Consider the following 12330-nt stretch of genomic DNA (forward strand, 5'->3'; position numbering starts at 1 on the left):
ATTCCAGGCAAAAGCAGTATAAAAACCATAGTTTTCACACAAAATTTGATTTCAAGAAAAAAGAAAGGCTTTTGCCAGAAAACTTTTATCACATGAAAGATGTTTTTAGGTAAAGAAAGCATGGCTTCAACAAGCTCTAAAGTTCTGCAGTATTCCTTCCTGAGCCAGAAAGGAGCTAAATTTGGCTCTTTCACAGAATCTTGAAATCCAGAAAATGGTGGACTTCCATATGAATTATACAATCATTGCGTATCATACTCATCAAGTAATCAAAGACTTTGAAGATATTATTCACAGTGAACCATCAGAGGAGAGGTCTTTGGATGACTGAAAGAATGACCACTGAAGATTTCCACACTGGTATGATGATATTTTATATCTGAGAGGAGAAAATCGCTTTAATAATGAGACTCTAGTAATCCCAGTTAACTTGTTGATTCTATTTCCCTGTAGTCAAGGTAGAGTTGTATGTCTCCACTAGCAAGAAAATAGTGATTCAAAGAGATGAAGTCCTGACATTCCTTAAAAACAAAATGCCATGCAGGAAGCAACAGCTTGGGTCAGGTAAGCTTAACAGACTAGAAAGTCCATAAGAACAGTTACTCTATGATTCCTACAAAACACAAGCTATAATGGCTTCTTAGTGTTCTACCATGCTTATAGTCTTCAGTAGAAAAGACTATAACCCTCAAAATTGCAATGTGTCATAGAGAAAGGCAGAAGTAAGAAGATAACATATTAGAAAATTTAGAAGCTTTTATGTAATTCACATGCATGTTCATACAAGGCATAAATGGTTGTAAGTTAAGATCTGAGATTTTTTAGCCTTAAGACCAACATATACCATTGGTTCTTCTCAGCTCTGAAATCCCAAGAATTTCCAGCTGGACCAGGAGAAAGAAGGGTGGCTTATCATATGAATGTACATATGGTAACATGCCTCAAGTAAGTGACCTTCGACTTTCCTCCTGTGATTATCAGCATGACATTCAAACACTAGGTGCATGCCATCTTGAGTCCCTGCCTTACATAAGCTTCCTGACAGAGGATCTTGATTTTTCAGAAGCAAGGAACATAGAGGACTGATAAGAGCTGCATAGTTTCTACAAGCCTTTGTGTAGGGAAATTGCAGAAGCAGGAATGATGCTTCAAGTGGCCTCTGTCTGAAGGACTGTCACTAAAAAATTCAAGTACCTTGAACTCCTGGAGGGTATGGTTCAGCTCGCAGCTGACAGTTCTACTCCTGCTCATTTACAGCGTGACACAGCAGAAACAACCTAGGCAGAGGTAAATGCTAGTAGATACAAAGTCCAGGACAGTTCCAATACACTTTACAAGCTCTTCAGATGACAGTAAAATGGTTTTTAGGGATGTTGGGAGCCATCTTCAAGGAAAGGGAAGACAATTTTACTCCTATCTGTATCTGAGACAGGCTGCCTTACTGATGACCCAAGAAACCAATGTCCAATGACAAAACCTTGAGATCCTGACTTATGATGAGATGAACACATCTTGTGATGGAGTAAATTTCAGCACACCATTTGGATGATTTGAAGACATTTGTAGCAATGGTGTCATTGCCATTTGTAACATTGTCCTGACCTTAAACATTCAGTATTACTGCACTTCCTTAAGTTCAAGACAGGATCAGTGCAATCTGAGCCCCACTGTTCTTTGATATAATAAAAAGAACTTTGTACAATTGTCTTCTTGAGACAAGAAAGAATCAATCCTATACCCCACAGAACCAAAGGAAGAGCATTTTATTGCCAAACAAAGGAACCTTGCAACAGTGACCTCTGAAAAGAATGGAAAAGGTGTACTGAAGGTGAGGGACAGAAATGCAGCCTTTGTAGAGGTTCTGAAGGTACGTAAGTTCAAGACCAAATGAACTTGACTCATTTGACTACTAGAGAGAAAAGGGAGAAAAATGAAATATGGTGCAACATGGGTCTGGCCCACCTCAGAAGAAGTTCATCTGGAATACAGTTAAGGGCACACCCATTTTCCCTCTAAAATGACAACTGAATTGGAAGTGCAAGAAAAGTAAACAAGCGGTAAGAACAGCAAGATGGAGCCACATTCACTGATCAGAGAAAACTCATTCAGTGACATCTCTTTAATGAGAGCACTGAACCCAAGTTATTTGCTATGAGTAGGAGAGATAAAGGACATCTGGAAGCCTACCGTATTTCTGAATGTTATGAGAGAAATTGGATGAAAATTCCTAATAACCACTGGGGGGTTCTAAGGAAAAGTTTCTTGCAGATTCTGGTTTGCCTCATGAGATCTAAGAAATAAATACATCTAACAGCAAGGACTGGAGTCTATTTTATCTACTTCTCTCTATTTAAGATTTAGCCACAAGTCACAGGCCCGCATCGTGACTAGGACACAGACCTTTCTAAGAGTCAGTATGAGATACAGAAACAGTCAGTTTTGCTGTAGCAAAACAAGCTGCACAGGCACTCATATCTGACAGCACCCCCACTCTCCCAAAGTATTCTCATGCAAGATTATTCTTAGCCTGGGCTGATAGTAACTGTTATGAAGATCAGAGTAATTTTAATAATAGAGCAAATGACAGGGGCCTAGAAGTTATCAACTCAGGTCTTGTAATTGAAAACATCTTTCATCGGTTTACTAAAATTACATAAAGTCATCAACTTTTCCTACTCTCCCATGACTGCGCACAGCAGGGTCAAAAACAGCAGTCCATTTACAAGAGCTGGTAAAGTTTCCTGAGGAGCCTTCAAATACTTTCTAAAATAGCTCTTTAGAAAGCATCTGAAGAAACATCAAATTTCATGGAAAAGCACTACACTTTTGAAATGTAGTAAGACTATCAAAAAACCAGTTGTGGATATTCTGAAAATCAGAAAACAGGGTAGAAATAAACAATTAGAGAAATCCCTACATAATAAGCCACCCACTCAACTGTCATTTACTAATTAAATTTCTTTTCAGCTCCAGTTAATGTTTTTCTAAGGAATCAGTTGTTAAATAACAGCCTGCCCAGAAACTCTAAGCTGTTGGCTGATACCTGCGAATACAAGAGGTACCAAAGAGATAGACAATGTATTTTGCAAAATGATTTTTTTAATTGTCTCCCAAAACCCTATTTCTAGAGCCTATGTTCTGCTTGGAACTTGCAATCTCAGTGTAACTAAGAATCTTGTTGCTCATAATGATTTTTTACTTCTGTTTGCCTGAACTCTTGTAAGCAGTGTAAACATACTTTCAGGCTGGATAATTACTTCTATTAGAGGTTGAGGTACCAAAGCAGTGTGCTTTGTTGCTCAGTTTCTCTAAAACATATTGTACATACGGATAATGCCTGGGTATTCTCACTGTTTAGACCTTGAGGACTGGATTTTCCAATGGTATATCGGTCCTTTCCACGTTTTTTTACTGACTTTCTATGAGACTGTGGACCTTACTGAAGTTACAGCTAAAATTGTTACTATCACCTTTAGAAAGTAAGATGAGCAGCATCATAGTTTTTGTCACCTTAAAGTAATTTAAACAGTGCATCATTAAACAGCAAATTGATATAGTTCACTTGCTAGATCTCTGAATTAACTGCTAACTAACAATCATAGATATTCTAAAAATAAAGGAAGATATGACCAGGTGTTCAGAGGAGAGAAAACATTTTACCTTACCTATCACTTTACCTATCATCTAATATCATTTCTGACTTAGGACACCCTGCCATTTCCTACGGTGTGACTGTCTGCCGACCTACTGGATGATTTAGTATGGATAGTAAGATAAAAGTGATATGAAAATTGTATAAGCATTGTCACCTACTGCAACTATTAGCCCAGTAATCTGGGCTCTGGTCTTCCAGAGGTGCTCCTTCAAGGTAGGTGTAAATGCTTACAGCCAGAGCTCAGCCTGCCAAGAGCTAGCAGGGCAGTCTCTGATGGGCTTAATGCTTTTAAGACAGGAAACAGCCACCAGGAGGGAACAGAGCAGAACTTAGTCATGCCATAATTTCTCCAGCAGGAGAAGAAACCCTATCTTGTATATGGTTTATTCGGTAAACCTCACCAATGCTCACTATACTTAAAAACTAATAGAAATATTACATATGGTATCTAGGGCATCAGAATGGAAAATACAGAGTATTAAAACATTCAGAAGCCTCCAAACTGCTGGCATCATTCCACAGTCTATGCTATCTTGTGCCCTCTGTCACATGAAAAGAAACAGTCAGAAATTCAGCCACTCTTTCAGTTCCCAAAAGCCCATGCATGTAACATGAAGAAGACTAGCACAAAGGTGAGCAGTGAGTTAACTGAGAGGAGAAGCTGAAGAATTATCTACATTGTCCAATGCACTTCCTCATCTCTCCACTCCCAGGCTCCAACAACACAGAGAAACAAGCCATGCTTCAGCCTTGAATGAACATAAGGAAGCTCACTAGTCATGAGGGAAAGATCTTTCAGTGGTTACTAACATAGCTACACAAAGGAAATAAATCAATTTCCAGTCATAATATTTACATTTCAATCAAAAGCACTGCAAATTCTAAGTAGTCAAATACAGTTGTTCGTTTAACACTATATATGTAATACAACATTGTTTTATGTCATCACCATTATCCACTTTTAAGTCAAAAGGCAAGTCTGCAACACATGAGATTTTTTAGGAATCCTAGAGCAACACATACACACAAACACACAATTCACATATAAGTAGTAGCTTGCATAAGGTAAGTAAGGTTAATGGCAAAAGCTTCTTTCTGCGCAGAAGAAATTGAACATTAAAGCTGCAGCGTTACGAAAAAAAAAGTTTAAAAACAAGAAATGAAGTTGTACAACAGATGAGAACTTAAAAAAATCGGTGACCTTTTCACACAGATAAAGTCAGCTAAAAAAAAACGAAACACACAAACCAAACCAAAACCAAAAAGACCAAATGAGACCAAAAGAGAACCTCCCCCCACACACATACAGACAAAAGTGAGAGCACAACAAAGGAAGTGGAAGAAAAGTGTTACCCATAAGTAGCCGCCGTTTCACCCGCTTGTCCACATCAGCTACTGACGTGGCATTGTACTCAGAACTCTCAATTGCAGCCTCATCCTTCTCTAAAACACAAGTAAGGGACAAACATGGAGCAGTTGGTTAATCACAAGCCCAATTTTCCACTGCCTAAGAGAGTTTCTTGGCATGGCACAGCCAAAGCCAAGAAGCAAGGCATGAAAGCACTAAATCCCCGTTAGAGAGTTAATTCCCTTTGAGACCCCAGGAAAAAATTAATAGGTGCTGGGAGAAAGGAGGAAGAAAAAGGGGAGGAGAAAGAATGTCAACTACAAAGTAATTAACCAGATACATGAAGATGGATTCCTACTGGAGAAAAGACAGCTAACATGAATGCCCCAGAGAGGTGTTAATGATGGAAATTAAAACTCAAGGATGCTAGTTTAACAAACTATTAAAGACACACTGTAAAGTGGTTCAGGCTAATAGTGACATCATGATCTGAAGTTGGCAGGGAGAAGATCAAGATAGACAGAGAGAGCAAGAAGAGTCCGGTGATGGATGGGTACGGGTGCAACATAGTCTCATACACATTGACACATCATGAACAGGAATCAAACAACAGCATGCAAATTGAACAAAAACAACAAAAATAAACAAACAACAAACCAAACAAACACAAAAAAGATCATTTTGGGCAGTGCTGGTTGCCTGCTTGTCTATGAAACACTACTAGCTAGACATTCAGTGCTAGAAAAGATGTTGCAAGAACAGGGTTTAGTAATTTTATGAGCATGCAGTAAGCAAGACGATGTCAGCAAGGGTCATTGTACAAGGTAGTCTCTGATATCCTATATGTAAGAGTTTCAGACGGCATAATGAGGATTTAGTCTGGTTATGTTTCATTAGAAATACACAGAAACAGTCACAAGTGTGGGAAGAAATGATCAGTAAGTGAAATAAAAATAAAGATTTATCATACAGGAGACCAATGGAGAAGAAGCAGCTTGGTAAATAAAATGATTTATACAGAGAAGGAATTAGAAAAACAAAAAACAAAGTGCAGGTGGGGACTTCAACATGCAGCAAACATAAAAAATAAAAGGATAAGTTAAACAAAGACAAAATATGTTAGAAAAAGGGTCAAAAAGTATTTCTCTGGTATTGCAGAAGTTTGCATTCTTGCAGTGATGACTGGAATATATACACCACTGAAGACAGCAAACACTGGAATCACTGAAGTGAGGAGGAGGAGGAGGCTGGCAGGTTTTGTTTGTAGCAACACTACATGGTTGAGTGGTAACAAGAAGTTGTTTTGTTTTGTTCTTAACAAGTTCTAGATGGGATCAGGCTGCAATAGAGGCTTTTGTTTGAGTTTTTTATTTATTTTACTCTGTAAATAATTAATGAACGTCAGTTATCAGACAAGACAGGCAATCAGGAACCATCACCAGAAAGCAGGAATAAAAATGTAAAAAAAAGAAAAAAATTTAAAAGTATTCTAAGAGAAAGAACTACTTAAGAGGGAAGAAAATCAGCACAGGCAGTAATATGTGACTTAAATCACAAGACCAAAGAATGTAACATGGAGTTGTATGTATTACATTACAAAAATGGAAAAAATAAAAGTAAAAAACAGGTGCAGTGTACACAGCTTTGGAAACCATTTTTACATGTTGGACAATATAAAATATCAATCTGAGGACATTAGTGAATGCTAAGAAACAGAAGTTCAATTATCCATTCAATATAAGTGGCTCTTAAGGCCCTCGTTCCTGCAAATTCTCTGCATCTGGAACTGCCACAGACTTCAGGGAGGGTTATTTAAACAGAAGGTCTCTAAGACTGAGCCCTCTGTGTTAATCAAAAAGTACTGGCTGAGAGATCCTGCAAGCTGAGCCGTAGCTTCTGCATAACATAGCATGACAGAGTCCAGCGCTGAACCCTGTTCAGCTCTACCTCTGCCAATACAACCCTCATCCCATCACAAAATTTGTGTGATCAAACCCATCAGAAGAGAGTGAGGCTCCACGCAGCCCCTGAGTTTCACTCCATGGATCTGACCAAGCGACATTAAAGATAACTGACAGATTTCCATGGGGTTTAGATCAAGTGCTTTGTCTTGTAGCACTGACAAAGGAGAGAAAAGATGATAAATATGTGCCCATTATTTTAACCTCAGGAAATTTCTAGGAATTCATAAGTAATTGAAATTAAACAAACAAAAAAAGTCAGCAAGATCACAATACTTATCCATTATGGATTTCAGGTTTTGATCTGTAAGAATCTTCAAATTCTAACTTGCATTACACAAAAAATATCCCCTTTTATTTAAAAAATGCAGAGAGTGGAAGGAAACTGTTATGCAAATAATCCATTTTACAGTCATAAGTGTTAGCATAGCATCTCCCAAGATGCTTTGTCTCTTGAGCAGCTTTTTCCTATTGATAATCTTAGTGAAAGTATATTGACTACAAGTACTGTAAATTTTAGAATAAAAAAATACAACAGGAAGGAAAGCATGTCACAATGAATAATTTTTTTCCAATAGCAGCTTAGGAAAAGAAGAGCATCTTCCTCACCTTACTTACACATGGAAGTCTTACTCATGAAAATGAACAGAAGAGATGAACTTTCTTTCATAATGAAAGTTCTACACCTTTTTATTTTAAAAATCATTACAGTAATGAAAAGAAATAAAAAGTTACAAAGGAGTAACAAAGGGATCCTCCATTAACAAACGTTTTAACACTATACGCACAAATGCTTCTCTCTATATGTAGCATGAGCTTTGCCACTCTGGCCAGGAACTGTTGTTACACACTTCTCTTGGCAATGGTGCTAAAATCCTGCGAGATACAAACATACACACGTGCACGCGCACACACACACACACACACACATATGTGCACATATGTATTCTATGAGGAATATGAAATAAAATGTGCTGCAGAAAAGTACTTACCAATGCAGGTTCGTCCATCTGAATGCAGGGCATACTTCTGATGACAACCACACACAGGACCAGTATCAGTGTCATCACAGGTGTGTTGGCAGCCTCCATTCCCATAGTTACAGGTTACTAGTTAAGCCCCAAATGAATGTGTATATATGTATATATAAATAAAATGACAATGAAACCAATTAGTCTTGAGGGCCTTTCAGAATACAGAAGAGCAGTAACAAACCAAGATGTAAGGCAACATAACATCTGTATTTGCAGTTTTGCATTCCACATTCTTTCTGAGCCCCATTCTCTTAGACATACTCCTGTCTCATGCCTTAACTTTTGATCCATACAGTAAAGAAAACAAGAGAAAGAAAATAGAAGCATGTGCTACTTTTCCCCCATTCTATTTGTATTAGTAATTTTAGCATGGGTGGACAGCCAATTTCATCCCTTCCTAAAAGCTGTATGTTTCTTATCTGTGATGTATATGGCATAAATAAATGAGCAGTCTCCAATACAGACATATTTTCAAGTATGTAATTCAAATACAGCCTTTCTCATTTTCTTCTTTGCTTTCAAAGCAGAGGAAGCAGAGATCAAACAGCAAGAATAGAATCAAATAAGACTGAAATCTATTATTTCAAGTACTGGTCCTCCTAAAGTAGATGAACGTTTAAAAATTATGCAGGGATTTTCTTCTTTGAAACAAAAAAAAATACAGTGAAAGTATGTCCCTGTGGTGTACTGGCCTCAACTAGGGACAAAGTGTTGGAGAGGTCACTTTTGCTTACAAGCATACAGTGCAAAACTGCTTTCGGCAGTTAAAATGTCTGGTGAAAAAACACTAAACTTACATTAAAGCAAACATTTTTTCCTGACAGGTAGATTTTTGAAGTTTGCAAGAATTAAGAGATCAGATTCAATTTTTTTTGTCACATAACAAATTTAATTTCTGACAAAACAGCTTTTAAATATTAAGCTGGTATACAATGGCCCTAATTTGCCTGTTTCATTTAATCTTTTGCAATCACATAGCTTGATGCTGAATAACCAGTTCTGATCTGAATTAACTGTATAACTACATATTTTTTATGTACAGCTAATTTAGGCTGGAATCTTTATGGTTTTGTTTCTACTGACAGATGCAGGGGAAATTCAATGCATCACTATTCCGTTACATTTTACTTATAAATTTCAGAGGACTTAGATGTTTCGATACAGTTACAGTAATTTAAATAATGACTCCTATTAACCAGAAGGAACTTCCTCATATTGGTCTTTAGCAGAATTTTTCTTCTAGATAAGAGAGTTTATACAAGAGCCAGGGTAGCAAATTGGAATACTGAGTAAACTCAAGATAATGGTTAATAGAATTTTAAAATCAAGGATCTAAAAATCTAAACTGAGGTTTATTGCTCAACACTATGCCTGTCCTCTTTCACTTCTTTTTGTCCATTCTTTGATTTGCAATTATTTTTGACACATCTTTTTCTCATGGCTGCCTCTCTATGCCACATTATGTGTGCAACGTAACATTTTTTGCTTAATCTAGGGGTAAATGAAATACTGTTTTGCAGCCTAGCTGAGAGCTAGCAGAGTGGTGGAATCAGCTGGCTGCATCCTGACTGCAAACATGAGCTGATCTTCTGGCTGGATGTGTTTGGGATGTGATCAGGCAGGGGCTGTTCATGATACAGAAAGCAGCTGCTTGCAATTTCCAGAGTAATGGCTGCACATTGGCAGAGCTAAGCCAGGATAAGGTGATTTCCATTTAACTATCCTCCCTTCCCTCTTGACCCTGCATGCCTCTTGGACTGCTTGGAGATTCATTCAGTATTTCTATTCCTGTTGGATTGCACTGCCATCACAAATTAACTTTAAGGTGCAGTTTATGCCAGATGTTTAAATATATTTCTAACCAACAGTATTTTTATTAACTCTTTTAAAGTGCAATAAGCATCAAAGTGTACATTTTAAACAACTTGACTGCAGGGATTATTTTTGGCATTCCTTGCCTGAAAACCTCCACCAGCAGAGATGAAAGTATCTTAACACAGTTGCTCTGATTCTCATAATATAAGGGAATTTTCTTTACTATGTTTTTCTATGAAAAACTGCACTACTCTGATGCTGTTTATAGCATATCCTGCAGAATCACACACTTGTTTTATAGCTTCCCTGTACACTAAAATTTCAGTAACACTAGTTCCAGTTCTACTCAGCCAATAAGCATATGATTTACATTGTTTCTTTGATTTGTCTCTTACGAATATTTGTAAATTATCTTTCTGAAGAATTTGAGCTTCTTATGAGACTACTTTTTTTTTTTTTTAAATCAACTCAAGTCAAAATTCTGGAGCTTGACAGCTCAGCAGGTGAAATTGTTAAAAAAATCCATTTGTAAAATATGTCATTTCAATTTCCTTCCAGTCTTAATTCTGTGACAGTGGCACAGTGAGAATTTTCTCTTGCTTAGAGGAAAAATACCCACAAAAGTATTTAAAAGCAAAGGGACAATCCAATCTATTCCATTTTTATCAGAAACCATTAAAGCAAATTCATGAGAAATCCTAAAGCATTGTTTAAAAAAATATTTCCAATAAATTTGGATTCTATAGCTAAGCAGTAGACTATGTGTGTGCTCATTCAGAGTTTGTGATATTGAAGACGGAGACAAAAAAGGCAAAATGATAATTTCATAGAATCATAGAATTTCTAACACACAGAGATCACTTTCAAACAACTACAGAACAAGTTTCAATTAGACGGATGGACAATAGTAATATATATAGATTTTTTTTTAACCAAAGGAGAATATACACATTATCTGTTAGAATTCAGATGCACTGATCCTCATATTGCAGATTTAAAACCAGAATAATACTACTGCTTTTGACACTGGTTTAGCATTCACGTGTCTTAAGTGCAGTCAAGGTACTATGCTCTCTCTCTTAGCATTTATGGCACGATAATTGAGTTAAAATATACGATACACAGAGATTTCTGAATATCTTATAGGTGAAATCTTGACATGGATTTTCCATATTTGAGGGAAATACTCTGGGCAATTGGCTTACAGCAGAGGAGCTGAGGGGAGGACTCATGGCTGCCTACGGCTCCTCACAGGGAGCGTAGAGGCAGTGCTCAGCTCTGCTCTCTGGGGACTGCGTCAGGGCCTGAGGGAATGGCATGGAGCTGGGTCAGAGGAGCGGCAGCTGGGGTTTAGGGGTGAGGAAAAGGTTCTGCACCAGAGGGCGGTGGGCATGGAATAGGCTGCCCAGGGCAGTTAAACATCTTCCATGTTAAAACAATGGGAAGACAGAAAATACCAGAACTCAGCCCCACTCCACAGCCTATGTCTTAGTACTGAGCTTCCAGTGCTTCTCTGAACTTTGATATCATTATTTTTCTCATCTGTTTCATCTAGCATGCCCACCATAATGAGTATTTGGAAAATATATGACCAAATATTGAATCTAGTATTTAACACCTATCAACCCAAAAAAATCCCTAGGACAATGACTTCCTGATCTTGTCTGCATGTAGATGAAATATATACCATGGTTCAGATGCCAGAGAATGTGCAACAAATATATTGGTCTCTCTTTATATGTAATAAATGTATGAATGCAATATTATTTGCACTTTATTTATTCTAGCATGGCCTTACATTTTAAACATTCTGGAGATCTCTGTACTGACAGCGAATAGCTGAAACTGTCTGCAGAAGCTGAAAAGCTGCAATTAGGCATAGGTGGGAGAACATTTTATTGCAAACATACTAGACCAGATTTTTGAAATTACTTAGCACTAGCCTCCCTACTCACTTAAACATTATTACAGAAGGGAGCAGGTTGCAATAGCTGCAGTTAAGATTACTTAGTATTCCTTATTAAAAGATTCAGCTTTCACTTGCTTATATCTCTGCCAGAACGACATATTTTAGGTTAAAACTTGCATGCATATGTATCTGCTCTGGGTTTCTCCCTACTTTTTCAAGTTTCAGAAAAATTAATAGAGCTAATTAACAAAAAATGCCTTATTTAGTCCATGACTGAGGGAAAAATCTTTATAAAAAAATTCTAGTGCTATCACATTCAGGAATAGGATCTAAAAATTTATCATGGATACAAGTATAGAAAGAGGAGGTAATTTTCAATGTTTTTCCACTGTCATCTGGAACCAAATTTTCTATTCCTAAATCTCATGTTCCTGCTTCAAGCAAGTACCAAAGAGACTCACTAACAATGCATATTCTTCTAATGGCTTGTGTACGCAGAAGATGGTAATTTACTGCTGATCTGGATCTAAAGGATGCAGCTCTGCTGAGGAATTACCTCTAGATCTGTATGATTCTGCTTGGTGCATTTCTAGATGGCCTTCTGACAC

General features: G+C 37.4%; 1 protein-coding gene across 4 annotated transcripts in view; it reads right to left on the bottom strand.

Moving 5' to 3' along the window:
- Positions 1-12330, bottom strand: part of SCUBE1 (signal peptide, CUB domain and EGF like domain containing 1) — a 212517-nt gene that overhangs the window by 86746 nt on the left and 113441 nt on the right. For 2 of the 4 annotated variants that reach the window (XM_021392550.1, XM_021392541.1), the window contains exons 6-7: positions 7957-8073; positions 5009-5098 (exon numbers count right to left, since the gene is read on the bottom strand). In XM_021392550.1, the coding sequence (XP_021248225.1) occupies positions 5009-5098; positions 7957-8073 (207 nt within the window). The remainder of the gene's footprint in view (positions 1-5008; positions 5099-7956; positions 8074-12330) is intronic. The other 2 variants (XM_021392557.1, XM_021392555.1) reach the window with 1 other exon arrangement.

This window comes from Numida meleagris, chromosome 1 (genome assembly GCF_002078875.1).
Source record: "Numida meleagris isolate 19003 breed g44 Domestic line chromosome 1, NumMel1.0, whole genome shotgun sequence".
Classification (NCBI taxonomy): domain Eukaryota; kingdom Metazoa; phylum Chordata; class Aves; order Galliformes; family Numididae; genus Numida; species Numida meleagris.